The sequence below is a fragment of the Procambarus clarkii genome, chromosome 18 (genome assembly GCF_040958095.1).
Source record: "Procambarus clarkii isolate CNS0578487 chromosome 18, FALCON_Pclarkii_2.0, whole genome shotgun sequence".
In the NCBI taxonomy this organism is placed as follows: domain Eukaryota; kingdom Metazoa; phylum Arthropoda; class Malacostraca; order Decapoda; family Cambaridae; genus Procambarus; species Procambarus clarkii.
This window is the reverse complement of record NC_091167.1, coordinates 42,707,370-42,725,607: the sequence shown is the minus strand read 5'-3', so window position 1 is coordinate 42,725,607 and position 18,238 is coordinate 42,707,370. Positions and strand designations below refer to the sequence as shown.

The following is an 18,238-nucleotide window of genomic DNA, read 5'->3' as shown; positions in this document are numbered from 1 at the left end:
GCAGCACACACCCACCCTCATGCAGCACACACCCACCCTCATGCAGCACACACACACCCCTCATGCAGCACACACACACCCCTCATGCAGCACACACCCACCCTCATGCAGCACACACCCACCCTCATGCAGCACACACCCACCCTCATGCAGCACACACCCACCCTCATGCAGCACACACACACCCCTCATGCAGCACACACCCACCCTCATGCAGCACACACCCACCCTCATGCAGCACACACCCACCCTCATGCAGCACACACCCACCCTCATGCAGCACACACACACCCCTCATGCAGCACACACCCACCCTCATGCAGCACACACCCACCCCTCATGCAGCACACACCCACCCCTCATGCAGCACACACCCACCCCTCATGCAGCACACACCCACCCCTCATGCAGCACACACCCACCCCTCATGCAGCACACACCCACCCCTCATGCAGCACACACCCACCCCTCATGCAGCACACACCCACCCCTCATGCAGCACACACCCACCCCTCATGCAGCACACACCCACCCCTCATGCAGCACACACCCACCCTCATGCAGCACACACCCACCCTCATGCAGCACACACCCACCCTCATGCAGCACACACCCACCCTCATGCAGCACACACCCACCCTCATGCAGCACACACCCACCCCTCATGCAGCACACACCCACCCCTCATGCAGCACACACCCACCCCTCATGCAGCACACACCACCCCTCATGCAGCACACACCCACCCTCATGCAGCACACACCCACCCTCATGCAGCACACACACACCCCTCATGCAGCACACACCCACCCTCATGCAGCACACACCCACCCTCATGCAGCACACACACACCCTCATGCAGCACACACACACCCCTCATGCAGCACACACACACCCCTCATGCAGCACACACCCACCCTCATGCAGCACACACCCACCCTCATGCAGCACACACCCACCCTCATGCAGCACACACCCACCCCTCATGCAGCACACACCCACCCCTCATGCAGCACACACCCACCCCTCATGCAGCACACACCCACCCCTCATGCAGCACACACCCACCCTCATGCAGCACACACCCACCCTCATGCAGCACACACCCACCCTCATGCAGCACACACCCACCCTCATGCAGCACACACCCACCCTCATGCAGCACACACCCACCCTCATGCAGCACACACCCACCCCTCATGCAGCACACACACACCCCTCATGCAGCACACACACACCCCTCATGCAGCACACACCCACCCTCATGCAGCACACACCCACCCTCATGCAGCACACACCCACCCTCATGCAGCACACACCCACCCTCATGCAGCACACACCCACCCTCATGCAGCACACACCCACCCTCATGCAGCACACACCCACCCCTCATGCAGCACACACACACCCCTCATGCAGCACACACACACCCCTCATGCAGCACACACCCACCCTCATGCAGCACACACCCACCCTCATGCAGCACACACCCACCCTCATGCAGCACACACACCCCTCATGCAGCACACACCCACCCTCATGCAGCACACACCCACCCTCATGCAGCACACACCCACCCCTCATGCCACCTTCACATAGGCCTCTAGGTGTGTTAGTTCGTCTAATGCGAGTAACAGTTGTTGCTCATGACTGGAAGACAGGCTTTCACGCTGAAATCTCGCATTTCGCTTGAAAATCAGTGAAGTCTGATATAATCTTTTACTGACCGTTTCATTGAAACTCATTACAAAAAAAATCATATTGATATCCCAAATCTGTATACCGCAAATATTACAAATAGGCATCCACCTCAGGTCGGAGCTGTGGAAGTAATTAAGGTGTAGTTAAGGTATTGGCCGCAGCGTCATACTGAAGTGTGCTCGTGTTGACCCAAAGGTGCAGCTAATTAGTGGTGCTTTGTACCATATGGTGACCAACGTTTCAAATGCAACTTATGATAAATAACGGTTTACAAATATCTACGTTTTCTAAGCTACGGACTAGATCGGTGAGTAGCTTGGGCTCGTACACTTCTGGTTAGGTTAGGAGGTCGGATTTTTTACGAAGCGTCCAATCAAGGGAACGAGCTAGACGCAATGAACGATACCTTTCATTTATAGATTTGTAGGTCTTGCCACTTACATCAGTCTAGAGGACGGATTGTCATTGGCTGCGGGTACAGCATCGATACATGAATATGGTTGTAAAGATAATTGTATTAGTTAAGGACCGTCAGCAAAGAGAGGCGAGTAAATCAGGACATACGGGTCAAGCAAAGTCTTAAGTTCATTAAGAACTCGATTGTTCACGATAACAAGACCTGTGTCACTGTGTTGACACCTCTCAGTGGAGTTTCAGCTGTCACTGCAGCACTGTGGGTCATATTAGAAGTCATAATCAGGTATTTGGGGCCTCACGAGGATTCTTGGAATTTCGTATTCACACTTGAATATTTTTTCTTTATCTTTCTGGTTTTTCCTCCCAACATCCCTCCTCTACCCTTCTCATCTTCTTCCATCTTCCCTAACATCACTCTCTCTCCCAATCTACCCCTCTCACCTTCCCACTCTCTCCTTTAGCCCGAATAAATTCACATTCGTAGTGTCTGAGTAAACCATGAGAGTCCAGCAGGAGTGTCCATCCAAAATCTACAGAAAACACATGACATATTTTATTTCAGGATTTCACAAAAATCAAAGAGCGAAGCAATCAAGATATACCAATATTTGTTACAGCCTGACATGTGTGCTGCCCCGGACTGGCCTGCGACACATACCGGCCATGTGTCATGTGTTAAGGTTGGGTAAAGATGGCCCCAAGCGTGTGGCTGGCAACACCACACAAACGAGCTATGTTATAAACAATGACACTGGCTGATGAGTATTCCTAAGAAGCAAGGTAAGCATTACTTACCCTATAAAAATTATTCCCTTTCAAATTCAAATATCTTGATCAAGTTAACATATTATTTAATTCAATTGTATACAGCATTCTGCATTTTTTTTTTATCTCAAATTTTCAAGCAACATTTACCACTGGAAAATCTGTCGGTCAAGTACGCAACCTAACATCAGTAACCTTTGGCCGTGCTCTTGCAGGATAAAATGGCATGCTGTTGCCAGAACATAAGATAAAATCAAATAATTTATTACTCCCCTTTTTCTAAAAACCATATAAATAAAGTTGAGACCACTCTAATATGTTGTGGAAGGCATTCTAATGCTGGAATGTATTCTCAATAGTATTTGTTATTGTCTTTATGTATAATTTTCCTACGGATTTGGACAACGCAGAGGGTAGGGATGAAGCCCTTCCGTACTAATTATATCTTGAGGTAATCTTGAGATGATTTCGGGGCTTAGCGTCCCCGCGGCCCGGTCCTCGACCAGGCCTCCTCTTTGTTTCACACCCCCAGGAAACAGCCCGTAGCAGCTGTCTAACTCCCAGGTACCTATTTACTGCTAGGTAACAGGAGCATCAGGGTGAAAGAAACTCTGCCCTATTTGTTTCCGCCTCCACCGGGGATCGAACCCGGAACCTCAGGACTACGAATCTGAAGCGCTGTCCACTCAGTTGTCAGGCTCCTTAAGAAAAGGGCCGGTTCAGTCATGGATTCATATCAGCAATCAATAATTATCTAACCTTTTCCCTGCTTGAGAATGTCGTAGATTATTTGATTCATTCTCATAGTACTTGAATGATGACATTAACATATTGGAATAATATATTAATGTCATATTAATCATTATTATACTTTATACCATTATTAAATTAATAATGTTATAAAGTTTTGTACGAATCTGTTAGACTTTGTTTTTAAGAGAAGGTATCACAGTATGAGGCTACTCATGCCACTGTATGAGGCTACTCACACACCACTGTATGAGGCTACTCACACCACAGTATGAGGCTACTCATGCCACTGTGTGAGGCTACTCACACACCACAGTATGAGGCTACTCGAACCACAGTATGAGGCTACTCATGCCACTGTATGAGGCTACTCGAACCACAGTATGAGGCTACTCGAACCACAGTATGAGGCTACTCGAACCTCAGTATGAGGCTACTCACACCACAGTATGAGGCTATTCACACACCACAGTATGAGGCTACTCGAACCACAGTATGAGGCTACTCATGCCACTGTATGAGGCTACTCGAACCACAGTATGAGGCTACTCGAACCACAGTATGAGGCTACTCATGCCACTGTGTGAGGCTACTCACACACCACTGTATGAGGCTACTCACACCACAGTATGAGGCTACTCGAACCACAGTATGAGGCTACTCATGCCACTGTATGAGGCTACTCAACACGTCAACATTCAACTTAAGTAATGTGACGCTGTACACATTGATGTAGATTTATTGCCCAGAAACCGAAAATACAGTCGTAGTGAGCAAAGAATTTATTGAAGGGCGTGTCCTCTGTTTTCAATTCATTGTGTCGGGGGACAAGAAGCCAGAGTATATTCATACACGTTAGGCTTTTCTCACACTGCCCAGAATGCAACCCCACAACAAGCTGACTAACTCCTGGGTACCTACTTGCTGCTAGGTGAACAGAGACATTAGGTGAAAGGAAATATGCCCAATCGTTTCAGGCCCGCCCGGGATGTATAGAATACCTACGGATATAAAGATTTGTCAGATATACAGAATTATTGCATGATCTTCAGAGCAAGCCAAATGTTTTCAGGAAAGTCAGCGATCCTTCTGCTCGTGAGCCATGTTGAATTATGCATAAAATGGTCAGTTAAAAAACATTTAATGTTACTACTTCTTATTTTATACATTGAATTATTAAATCTTTATTAATATTCACACTTCAGCGTGATCAAAGATCTTATAATTTGCTCAGCAGAGTATTCTTTCACAATGTCACTGGATATAGATATGTATATATATGGGTGTTGTAGCAGTAGTGGACTCATTACTATAGGTTCAGGGTTCAGTTCAAGAGCGGGACAAACGTTTCATTGTTTACCTCTGTTCACATTATTATTAACATCTTTATTGACAAAATTAATTACAATTTTGCCTAATCTGAGGATTTCAATTGTCTTATTAAAGTGAGGATAACGCTGGTATTCACTGTCCCTCAGGACAGAGGGTTATACACAAGACAATAGGTCTAAACTGTAGGCTAAGACACATATGTATCATGGTTACAATCAACTACATTAGAGGTACAATAGGCCAGGAGGTCTAAAATCTTTTACGGTTTCATATTCAACAATATAGTCTTCTAGTGAATGCATTAAAGGTTTGTCACAGAGTTTGGAATCTGAGTTTTCTGGTAGTGGCTCAGCTTCACTAACCTGCCAGATGTGCCTACAGCCCTATTATTACAAAAGTTGTCATAGGTTTTAATACTGCAGCTTTCAGGTCTCAAGGCATTTCTTAGTTCTTCTAAATCTGAATTAATATCTTTTTTAATTTCTATGTTTCTGATAACTGCATCAGATAGTCCAAAGTCATAATCAGTGTTTTCTTTCCTGCAAGCCTCATTGGATCTACAAAGTCATGTTTTACAACTCCAACATGGGATGGGATCCACACAAATTTTATACAATAGTTATTATCATTAGCAAAAATGACATAATACGTAATGGGAGTTAGGGAACTGTTGTGGGTTGCCTCACAAACAATCACACGATTCCAAAGCTGGGAGTCGAGCCTCGTGGCGGGTCGCTAATCCCTGTATAATGTGAGGGCCGTGACCCCGAGGTCACCCTAACTGCCCCTTGCTCACTGTATGATGCTTTCCGAGTGTTGCCGCCGGAGGCTGCTACTTTATTGTGCACCCCATACTCGTCCTAGCTGCCACTCATCCAGCGGGCTGATAAAGTGTTCGCATTAATCTAAGCCTTATGCGTGGCGCTTATCTATAATATATCTACACTCCAGCGAGCCTCGGTGCCGCACACAGCAGGTTCGTGTGCATACAGGTACTCTAACTTTTATGCACCTGTTTATTATCCATCATATGAATTAAGAGCCACAACCCACACATCCCGTGTGATGCTTGCTGTCAACCATCACATTTTGACAGCGGATCACGACTACAAAAAGGCAAGTTCTCACCACAACAGTCAGACACAAGATCAGTTCAGATCTTACACCTTGACAGTCACGGTCAAGCACTCTACTGCGTGCATGCTGCTGGACAACAGGCTGTTGCTGGCACAGCTGGGCCACTTGACGGACCAGAGTTAGACGGCCAGTGGACGCAGCTTGTACTAGCCGGCCACCAGGGGTAAGTTTCTTCACAATAAGAGAACGACGTGTGTTCAGTCTCAAACTTGTAGTCGCAGTAGAGCCTTGCCTCACCGGGCAGGGGGATGGCCCTGCCTCGCCGGGCAGGGGGATGGCCCCGCCTCGCCGGGCAGGGGGATGGCCCTGCCTCGCCGGGCAGGGGGATGGCCCCGCCTCGCCGGGCAGGGGGATGGCCCCGCCTCGCCGGGCAGGGGGATGGCCCCGCCTCGCCGGGCAGGGGGATGGCCCCGCCTCGCCGGGCAGGGGGATGGCCCCGCCTCGCCGGGCAGGGGGATGGCCCCGCCTCGCCGGGCAGGGGGATGGCCCCGCCTCGCCGGGCAGGGGGATGGCCCCGCCTCGCCGGGCAGGGGGATGGCCCCGCCTCGCCGGGCAGGGGGATGGCCCCGCCTCGCCGGGCAGGGGGATGGCCCCGCCTCGCCGGGCAGGGGGATGGCCCCGCCTCGCCGGGCAGGGGGATGGCCCCGCCTCGCCGGGCAGGGGGATGGCCCCGCCTCGCCGGGCAGGGGGATGGCCCCGCCTCGCCGGGCAGGGGGATGGCCCCGCCTCGCCGGGCAGGGGGATGGCCCCGCCTCGCCGGGCAGGGGGATGGCCCCGCCTCGCCGGGCAGGGGGATGGCCCCGCCTCGCCGGGCAGGGGGATGGCCCCGCCTCGCCGGGCAGGGGGATGGCCCCGCCTCGCCGGGCAGGGGGATGGCCCCGCCTCGCCGGGCAGGGGGATGGCCCCGCCTCGCCGGGCAGGGGGATGGCCCCGCCTCGCCGGGCAGGGGGATGGCCCCGCCTCGCCGGGCAGGGGGATGGCCCCGCCTCGCCGGGCAGGGGGATGGCCCCGCCTCGCCGGGCAGGGGGATGGCCCCGCCTCGCCGGGCAGGGGGATGGCCCCGCCTCGCCGGGCAGGGGGATGGCCCCGCCTCGCCGGGCAGGGGGATGGCCCCGCCTCGCCGGGCAGGGGGATGGCCCCGCCTCGCCGGGCAGGGGGATGGCCCCGCCTCGCCGGGCAGGGGGATGGCCCCGCCTCGCCGGGCAGGGGGATGGCCCCGCCTCGCCGGGCAGGGGGATGGCCCCGCCTCGCCGGGCAGGGGGATGGCCCCGCCTCGCCGGGCAGGGGGATGGCCCCGCCTCGCCGGGCAGGGGGATGGCCCCGCCTCGCCGGGCAGGGGGATGGCCCCGCCTCGCCGGGCAGGGGGATGGCCCCGCCTCGCCGGGCAGGGGGATGGCCCCGCCTCGCCGGGCAGGGGGATGGCCCCGCCTCGCCGGGCAGGGGGATGGCCCCGCCTCGCCGGGCAGGGGGATGGCCCCGCCTCGCCGGGCAGGGGGATGGCCCCGCCTCGCCGGGCAGGGGGATGGCCCCGCCTCGCCGGGCAGGGGGATGGCCCCGCCTCGCCGGGCAGGGGGATGGCCCCGCCTCGCCGGGCAGGGGGATGGCCCCGCCTCGCCGGGCAGGGGGATGGCCCCGCCTCGCCGGGCAGGGGGATGGCCCCGCCTCGCCGGGCAGGGGGATGGCCCCGCCTCGCCGGGCAGGGGGATGGCCCCGCCTCGCCGGGCAGGGGGATGGCCCCGCCTCGCCGGGCAGGGGGATGGCCCCGCCTCGCCGGGCAGGGGGATGGCCCCGCCTCGCCGGGCAGGGGGATGGCCCCGCCTCGCCGGGCAGGGGGATGGCCCCGCCTCGCCGGGCAGGGGGATGGCCCCGCCTCGCCGGGCAGGGGGATGGCCCCGCCTCGCCGGGCAGGGGGATGGCCCCGCCTCGCCGGGCAGGGGGATGGCCCCGCCTCGCCGGGCAGGGGGATGGCCCCGCCTCGCCGGGCAGGGGGATGGCCCTGCCTCGCCGGGCAGGGGGATGGCCCTGCCTCGCCGGGCAGGGGTAGGCCCTGCCTCGCCGGGCAGGGGGATGGCCCTGCCTCACCGGGCAGGGGTAGGCCCTGCCTCGAGACGGAACGCGATTCCTAACAGTCAACCAAAAATAAGGGCATAATCTAAGAATGACCTTTGACCTTAAGGCGTAAATGAGATCTAGACCTTTCAGTGTATGTAATTATCACGGGGCTGCAGTGAAGCAGGAAGAGAGGGGGGGCGGTGAAGCAGGAAGAGAGGGGGAGGGGGGGGCAGGAAGAGAAGGGGAGGGGGGGCAGGAAGAGAAGGGGAGGGGGGGCAGGAAGAGAAGGGGAGGGGGGCAGGAAGAGAAGGGGAGGGGGGCAGGAAGAGAAGGGGAGGGGGGCAGTGAAGCAGGAAGAGAAGGGGGGGGCAGTGAAGCAGGAAGAGAGGGGGAGGGGGGGGGGCAGGAAGAGAAGGGGAGGGGGGCAGGAAGAGAAGGGGAGGGGGGCAGTGAAGCAGGAAGAGAGAGAAGGGGGGGGCAGTGAAGCAGGAAGAGAGAGGGGGGGCGGTGAAGCAGGAAGAGAGAGAAGGGGGGGCAGTGAAGCAGGAAGAGAGAGAGGGGGGGCAGTGAAGCAGGAAGAGAGAGGGGGGGCGGTGAAGCAGGAAGAGAGAGAAAGGGGGGGCAGTGAAGCAGGAAGAGAGAGAAGGGGGGGCAGTGAAGCAGGAAGAGAGAGAGGGGGGGCAGTGAAGCAGGAAGAGAGAGAGGGGGGGGCAGTGAAGCAGGAAGAGAGAGAGGGGGGGCGGTGAAGCAGGAAGAGAGAGAAGGGGGGGCAGTGAAGCAGGAAGAGAGAGAGGGGGGGGCAGTGAAGCAGGAAGAGAGAGAGAGGGGGGGCAGTGAAGCAGGAAGAGAGAGAAGGGGGGGCAGTGAAGCAGGAAGAGAGAGAGGGGGGGCAGTGAAGCAGGAAGAGAGAGAGGGGGGGCAGTGAAGCAGGAAGAGAGAGAGGGGGGGGCAGTGAAGCAGGAAGAGAGAGAGGGGGGGGGCAGTGAAGCAGGAAGAGAGAGAGGGGGGGGGCAGTGAAGCAGGAAGAGAGAGAGGGGGGGGCAGTGAAGCAGGAAGAGAGAGAGGGGGGGGCGGTGAAGCAGGAAGAGAGAGAAGGGGGGGCAGTGAAGCAGGAAGAGAGAGAGGGGGGGCAGTGAAGCAGGAAGAGAGAGGGGGGGGGGGCGGTGAAGCAGGAAGAGAGAGAAGGGGGGGCAGTGAAGCAGGAAGAGAGAGAGGGGGGGCAGTGAAGCAGGAAGAGAGAGAGGGGGGGGCGGTGAAGCAGGAAGAGAGAGAAGGGGGGGCAGTGAAGCAGGAAGAGAGAGAGGGGGGGGCAGTGAAGCAGGAAGAGAGAGAGGGGGGGGGCAGTGAAGCAGGAAGAGAGAAGGGGGGGGGCAGTGAAGCAGGAAGAGAGAGAAGGGGGGGCAGTGAAGCAGGAAGAGAGAGAGGGGGGGGCAGTGAAGCAGGAAGAGAGAGAGGGGGGGGACAGTGAAGCAGGAAGAGAGAGAAGGGGGGGGGGCAGTGAAGGAGGAAGAGAAAGGGGGGGACGGCTGAGCATTAAGATAAGGAAAGGGAGGAAAAATGGGGAAAGCAGAAGGATAGGCAAGGAAAGCAGCAAGAGAGGTAGGGAAAACAAGAGGAAAGACTTGTTCACTACCAACATAAATGACAACAACAGCTGCATCATTCCTGGTTCACCTCCGATGGACACAAACACGTTTTGATCAAATCATTATCTAACACCATAATAACCCGCGCCTAAACACCACACAAATGGCTACAAAAAAAAAAATAGAATCGTGTTATACAGCTCTAAATCTAATCTCATTAAGATCAGACAACACACAGTTCAGTCAACGGACAAACCCGCTTTCAAATGCATTACTTCATCCTGGACAAGAGACTATACGGCCCCCGGATACAACGCCCTCCGTCAGGTAGGTCTTAAAATTAGTCACCTGTGTCTCTCAATCATCACATGGTAGCAACAACACCTCCCCCGCCCCCTGCGCCCCCCTGCGCCCCCCTGCAATCAGCGCGTCTGTTTACGTGGTGTCCGACGTGTGTATATGTATGCTCCTTCACGGGCCCCGCCGCCCCGCTGACGCCCCGCTGTTTATGCTTCTTGCAGGGCGGCTCAACCTCTTCCTCGAACTTGCATATTCTTGTATCATAAAGTAAGAATAGGACTAAAAATAAATATTATAATTATGGGATGAGTATTATTTCTGCATAATATTTTGGAGTCCTCCGAGTATTCCCCCGTATTATATAGTAAATACATTACTGACAAGCGCTTATCTGTGTCAATACCTATGTTGATGTCTGTATTGTAGACCTTTAAATAGGTCAGGGGGGGGGAAGCTAGTTAATAGACAAGGTCGGGGGGGGGGAAGCTAGTTAATAGACAAGGTCAGGGGGGGAAGCTAGTTAATAGACAAGGTCAGGGGAAAGCTAGTTAATAGACAAGGTCAGGGGAAAGCTAGTTAATAGACAAGGTCAGGGGAAAGCTAGTTAATAGACAAGGTCAGGGGAAAGCTAGTTAATAGACAAGGTCAGGGGAAAGCTAGTTAATAGACAAGGTCAGGGGAAAGCTAGTTAATAGACAAGGTCAGGGGAAAGCTAGTTAATAGACAAGGTCAGGGGAAAGCTAGTTAATAGACAAGGTCAGGGGAAAGCTAGTTAATAGACAAGGTCAGGGGAAAGCTAGTTAATAGACAAGGTCAGGGGAAAGCTAGTTAATAGACAAGGTCAGGGGAAAGCTAGTTATAGACAAGGTCAGGGGAAAGCTAGTAATAGACAAGGTCAGGGGAAAGCTAGTTAATAGACAAGGTCAGGGGAAAGCTAGTTAATAGACAAGGTCAGGGGAAAGCTAGTAATAGACAAGGTCAGGGGAAAGCTAGTAATAGACAAGGTCAGGGGAAAGCTAGTAATAGACAAGGTCAGGGGAGTCTGAGGAAATGGAATTGGAACAGAAAGCTATACAAGAGATAAGGAAAAATCCGAAATATTTTTTCACATACGCAAAATCAAAATCCAAAACCTCGACCAGTATTGGACCGTTAATTACAAATGAAGGTACGTACACAGAGGACAACAAAGAGATTAGTGAAATTCTAAGAAGCCAGTATGAGGCTATGTTTAGCACACCAATAAACAACATGAAAGTTGATGACCCAGACAGCTTCTTTATGAATGACATTCAAGCTGCAGATAATATAACGGATATTACCACAAACTCGGAAGACTTTGAAAGTGAAATTGATAATATGCCTATGCACTCAGCTCCTGGGCCTGACTCATGGAATTCAATATTCATAAAGAAATGTAAAGTACCAGTAGCGAGAGCACTCAGCGTAATATGGAGAAAGAGCCTGGATACAGGGGAGATACCAGCAGCACTTAAATCTGCAGATATAGCTCCGTTGCACAAGGGGGGGAGTAAAGCCTTGGCAAAAAATTATAGGCCAGTTGCACTAACATCACACATAATAAAAGTGTTTGAAAGAGTGATTAGGAATCAAATTTCTAGTTTTATGGAAAACAATGAATTGCACAATCCAGGACAACATGGATTTAGAGCGGGAAGATCCTGTCTGTCACAGTTACTCAACCACTATGACAAAATCACAGAAGCCCTAGAAGAAAAGCAAAATGCAGATGTTGTATACACAGACTTTGCAAAGGCGTTCGACAAATGTGACCATGGGGTGATAGCTCACAAAATGAGGTCAATGGGAATAACTGGAAAAGTAGGACGCTGGATACTCAATTTCCTGTCGAACAGAACACAAAGAGTAGCAGTCAATCAGATAAAATCGAGTCCAAGCGATGTTAAAAGCTCTGTACCTCAAGGTACAGTCCTTGCACCGCTACTGTTCCTTATTCTCATATCTGATATAGACAAAAATACACGCCACAGCTTCGTGTCATCCTTTGCAGATGACACAAAAATCAGCATGAAAATTACCTCTGCTGAAGACATTGAAAAACTACAAGCAGATGTCAACAAAGTTTTTGATTGGGCAGCAGAAAATAACATGATGTTTAACAGTGATAAATTTCAGGTACTCAGGTACGGCAAAAATGAGGATCTGAAACATAATACAGGGTACAAAACACAATCGAATCTTCCCATAGTAGAAAAACAGCATGTCAAGGATTTGGGAATAATGATGTCCGACGATCTAACGTTTAGGGAGCATAACCAAGCAAATATCGCGTCAGCCAGAAAAATGATCGGATGGATTACGAGAACTTTCAAATCCAGGGATCCCATCACAATGGTTGTACTCTTCAAGTCACTTGTGCTGTCCCATCTCGAGTACTGCTCAGTACTCACTTCCCCTTTCAGAGCAGGAGAGATTGCTGAAATAGAGGGAATACAGAGAACATATACGGCACGCATAGACGAGATAAAACACCTAAATTATTGGGATCGTCTCAAAGCTCTCCAAATGTACTCTCTAGAAAGGAGACGAGAGAGATACCAAATAATATACACATGGAAAATACTGGAGGGTCAGGTCCCAAATCTACACAGTAAAATAACGTACTGGAGTGAACGATATGGAAGAAAATGCAAGATTGAACCAGTGAAGAGCAGAGGTGCCATAGGCACAATCAGAGAGCACTGTATAAACATCAGGGGTCCGCGGTTGTTCAACGTCCTCCCAGCGAGCATAAGAAATATTGCCGGAACAACCGTGGACATCTTCAAGAGAAAACTGGACGGTTTTCTAAGAGAAGTTCCGGATCAGCCGGGCTGTGGTGGGTACGTGGCCCTGCGGGCCGCTCCTAGCAACAGCCTGGTGGACCAAACTCTCACAAGTCGAGCCTGGCCTCGGGCCGGGCTTGGGGAGTAGAAGAACTCCCAGAACCCCATCAACCAGGTATCAACCAGGGGAAAGCTAGTAATAGACAAGGTCAGGGGAAAGCTAGTAATAGACAAGGTCAGGGGAAAGCTAGTAAATAGACAAGGGAAAGCTAGTAAATAGACAAGGGAAAGCTAGTAAATAGACAAGGGAAAGCTAGTAAATAGACAAGGTCAGGGAAAGCTAGTCAATAGACAAGGTCAAGGAAAGCTAGTAAATAGACAAGGTCAGGGAAAGCTAGTCAATAGACAAGGTCAAGGAAAGCTAGTAATAGACAAGGACAGGTAGCGAGTAATAACTCTCAATCAACCCAATTTGAGAGTTGAGAGTTGAATGACTAAACCACACATCAGAAAATGGAGAGACGACGACGTTTGGGTCCGTGGTGGACCATTATCAACTCGTCACACTTGATAATGGTCCACCACGGACTAAAACGTTCTTGTTCCCCCATTTTCAGATGTGTAGTTTAGTCATCATATCTAAAGCCACGTTAATGTGACGCTTCGTGTGCTGGAGAGGCGGACCCAAGAGCTCAAGCCCCGCTAGCATAAACAGCTGAATATTGTAGTGCTCCAACTAAGGCAGAAAAAGAATTTGGAGTTTATATTATTTAGAATCTATCACTTGAAACACAATATAATATTATATTATTGACACATTCAAACCTGGAGGATGTAAGGACTACCTCGTCAAGCACTCCAAGAAAATGCTGTCCACTTTTTTAACCTTTACCTGTCAAAAGTACGCAGCACTGGCCTGGAACTCAGGCCCTGGTAAATACATAAACGTGAGATACTTCAGAGATTTGCCACCAGGCAAGTTCTTGAGCTGAAGGAGGTAAGGTATAAATATTGGATAAGAAAGCTATACTCAAGCCAAAAGAAGAGGAGAGACTGTGGTGATGACTCCTCGACACAGCCGACCCACAGAGACGCCTCGACACACATCGTTGTCACCCACCTTGAGGCTACCTTGAGGTGCTTCCGGGGCTTAGTGTCCCCGCGGCCCGGTCGTCGACCAGGCCTCCTGGTTGCTGGACTGATCAACCAGGCTGTTAGACGCGCCTGCTCGCAGCCTGACGTATGAGTCACAGCCTGGTTGATCAGGTATCCTTTGGAGGTGCTTATCCAGTTCTCTCTTGAACACTGTGAGGGGTTTGCCAGTTATGCCCCTTATGTGTAGTGGAAGTGTGTTGAACAGTCTCGGGCCTCTGATGTTGATAGAGTTCTCTCTCAGAGTACCTGTTGCACCTCTGCTTTTCAACGGGGGTATTCTGCACATCCTGCCATGTCTTCTGGTCTCATGTGGTGTTATTTCTGTGTGCAGGTTTGGGACCAGCCCCTCAATTATTTTCCACGTGTAAATTATTATGTATCTCTCCCGCCTGCGCTCAAGGGAGTACAGATTTAGGCTCTTTAGTCGGTCCCAGTAATTTAGATGTTTTACTGAGTGGATTCTAGCAGTAAAGGATCTCTGCACGCTCTCTAGGTCAGCAATTTCTCCAGCTTTGAAAGGGGCTGTCATTGTGCAGCAGTACTCCACTCTAGATAGCACAAGCGTTTTGAAAAGTATCATCATCGGTATAGCATCTCTAGTGTGAAAAGTTCTTGTTATCCAACCTGTCATTTTTCTTGCAGTTGTGACGGCTACTTTATTGTGTTCTTTAAAGGTAAGGTCTTCCGACATGAGTACACCCAGGTCCTTTACATTGCCTTTTCGTTCTATGTTATGATTTGCCTGCGTTTTGTACGTGGTTCCTGTTTTTATGTTTTCAATTTTTCCGTAGCGCATGAGCTGAAACTTATCCTCGTTGAATACCATATTATTTTCTGTAGCCCATAGAAAGACCTGATCTACATCTGATTGGAGGTTTGCCGTGTCCTCTATGTTGCCAACTCTCATGAAAATCCTAGTGTCATCTGCAAAGGATGATACAGTGCTATAGGTTGTGTTCTGGTCTATGTCCGATATGAGGATGAGAAAAAGTACTGGAGCAAGCACAGTACCCTGGGGGACTGAGCTCTTCACGGTTGATGGGCTGGATTTTATTTTGTTGACTATTACACATTGGGTTCTGTCAGTCAGGAAATTGTAGATCCATCTGCCTATTTTCCCGGTAATTCCTTTTGAACGCATTTTATGTGCAATAACACCATGGTCACATTTATCAAAAGCTTTTGCGAAATCTGTGTAAATTACATCAGCATTTTGTTTGTCTTCCATAGCATCTAATGCCATATCATAGTGGTCCAGCAACTGCGACAGGCAAGAGCGCCCTGTTCTGAAACCATGTTGTCCGGGGTTATGGAGATGCTGTGATTCCATGTATTTTGTGATCTTACTTCTTAGCACTCTCTCAAAAATTTTTATGATGAGAGAAACGAAATGTCCCACGAAATCATCACGTACTTTTACACTAAATAATTAACAAAATGCGTGTAGTTAATGATATGTAGAGAAACTAATGGGGAGGTTAGGGTAAGGGAGGAGAGGGAAGAGGAGGATAGAGGGAGAAAGATGAGGATAGAAGGAGATAGGGAGAAAGAGGAGGAGAGAGAGGCAGAGAGAGAGAGCCATGTGTCTCTGATACCAGAACAGGAACGGAAGCCAAGACTGGGCCGAGTGTCCCAGGAGCTAGACGAAGCAAGCTGTTCCAGAAACATGAGTGAATAGAGACCTGATTGATCACCATTCATCCCCAGTAAGGCGGTGTCCGCACAGAACAGAGCCTGATTGATGCGCCACAGATAAGCGGAGTCTGGTCCCGTCTGCCCTCGAGTACGTACGTACATATAGCCCGGAAAGAGTTGATTGGTTGTGTGAAGGCACGGAGTTCACCAGCGGGTCCGCCGTTGCTGGGGGGAGGGGTTATAAAGGTCCTACACAGGTACGGTGTGTCCTGTGTTTACCTTTGTCAGCTGATCTAACGCGTCGGGGGCCCTGTGTAAAGCTTTTGAAGTTTCGTTTACCTCTGATAATTGATCAAACATATCAGTGTCTCTGAGCGAAGTACGACGTTGTGTTTGTGTATCAGTTTATTTTTATGCACTATACTCAGCCTGTAGTAGACCAGCAGTATAAATTAATACGGGTGTTTCATTAGTAGTATCAAAGAATATTTCAACGAATATCTGATGAAAATCTTATTGATCTAAAAAACTCAAAAGACCCGAAAGTTGTAGCATGAAACATTATGATGAATACCACGAGGGACTAATAGTATATGGAACTAATAACTCGGCAATGTGATGTCATAGTGGGCAGAATACGCCTGGGATATAGACGTATCTGGCAGCTCTATCAAAACTCAAGTGTCCAAGACACCATGTGTCAATTTTGTTGAGAGAACATGCACTCCCTTGAACATTATATTGTAGAAATGTCTCATATTGACTGACTTTAGACTTCCTGGACTGAGGTATGCTGAACTAACTACTATCTGAATATTGGAACATGATGTGCTGTACATGTTCCCAAGATTGACTATGTAATGCATCGGTTATGTAATATATATCATGTAACTATAACTTTAGCTTGTAAAAGCATCTTAACAACTGTAGATAAGTTGTTAATAACAGTTTCTTTAGCAGCTATCTTACGCTGTCCGAGTAGGAGAAATTATATATAATGTTTACATGTAAGATGGTCAGAATGGCATTTCACCTTTGTAAATGCACATTAATCACATTGTGTAAAAGAACATACCTCGAAAACTATTTATGTAGGAAAGTCGTAAATGTATGTATTTGTGTATGAAGATTGGCATCTTAAAAGCACTCCAATCACCTTCTGTGGTTGAACGTTCAATAAATCACTGAACTATATGTCTAACAGATCTCGAACCATGTCCATGGAGGACAGAAGAAAATGTATACATGTTGGTTAACTTTGTAAATGTGCTGCCACTTCTGTGGTAGAAAAAAAACAAACTTATCCTGTGGGTGGCAGTGGATCCCATACCCGTCCTGTGGGAGGCAGTGATAAAGGTTACAGAGGTACATAATGGGCTCAGGACCTGAACCCCAACATTCATCTAACTAAGCAAGTTACAGTCTTGATAAGCTAGTTACACAGTTTAATGTATGTCATTACCTCATGATCTACAGCATCGCTGGCCAACCATAGCCTGGCCAAGTTTCAATGTGTGTCTAGGGGTAAAGTGGAAAAGGCTGGTTAAAACGCCGCCAGTTTACTGGGACATAAACAGGTCACAGTAAAACAATGAGAACTAACGTTCTCTATACACAACTGATACTCTAATCATAACTGAGCTTAAACATCTCAAATAATCGCATTAAGGAACTCCAAGTACTTTAACACAACTATCTAAATCAGTAACAGGCATCAACTGCCCACACTTGAGACTAGCTGACACCAGGCGCCAACCTGGTACAGTGCCACACTAACCCAAGTAACAGGTTGGTGGTGTCATACATGAGTAGTGGATGAGGACTCCGTAACACACTACAACACAATAACAATCACCTACGAGCCTCAGATACCCATCTCGGCAACCAATCACCTCCCACCTGGCATAACTGGTGAACCTCGGTAGCCTGATCCACTATAAGGGCATTACCCATATATATACATTAATAATCAGTAAACCACAAAATACAACACAACTCAAGAGCTGGACGTCTGACCTCCGCCTATCTGGGAAATCAGGAGGATAGTGACTGGCCAAGGGCCCACCCGGCCGAGAACGACTTTGTTACCAACATGGCAGATCCGCCCAACTTTCCTCCTTCACATGTCAGAAGCTCAAAACCCAAATATTAATTCTAATTCATACAATACCTAAGTATATACAGTATTCCCCAAGGGAGAGTACAAATCAAAACTCAAGGTATACCAGAATATATCATGATATATGTTAAAACATAAGGAAGTCATTTCTAATACTGGCTGGAGACGGTTCACCAGGGGGGGGGGGGATTGCCAGCAGTTACCGGTCGCTCGTTATACCTAGGTTGTTTAAGACGTAGACCAAAGTATCTCCCTAGTCATACCTCAAGTATATATATAAACCTACATAATAATATATCTACGATACACCCCGTCCTCCAAAAATGGGGTGGTAAATGTAAGGAGACAAATCAGTGCAATTAAGTACTATTCATAACAGTTAGATTTGTACTTATTTTCACTTAGTATTAAATCGTACTGCCAAATATATTGTGAATATTTGAGTTTACCTGAAAAACTGAATAGAAAACCACAACCTCACC

At 50.0% G+C, this 18,238-nt stretch overlaps 1 protein-coding gene across 1 annotated transcript in view; it reads right to left on the bottom strand.

Moving 5' to 3' along the window:
- Positions 1-17,558, bottom strand: part of GCS2beta (glucosidase 2 subunit beta) — a 78,571-nt gene extending 61,013 nt beyond the window's left edge. Inside the window, exon 1 of the mRNA XM_069326547.1 lies at positions 17,537-17,558. Coding sequence (XP_069182648.1) covers positions 17,537-17,543 — 7 coding nt within the window. The 5' untranslated portion in view covers positions 17,544-17,558. The remainder of the gene's footprint in view (positions 1-17,536) is intronic.
- Positions 17,559-18,238: the final 680 nt, after the last annotated feature.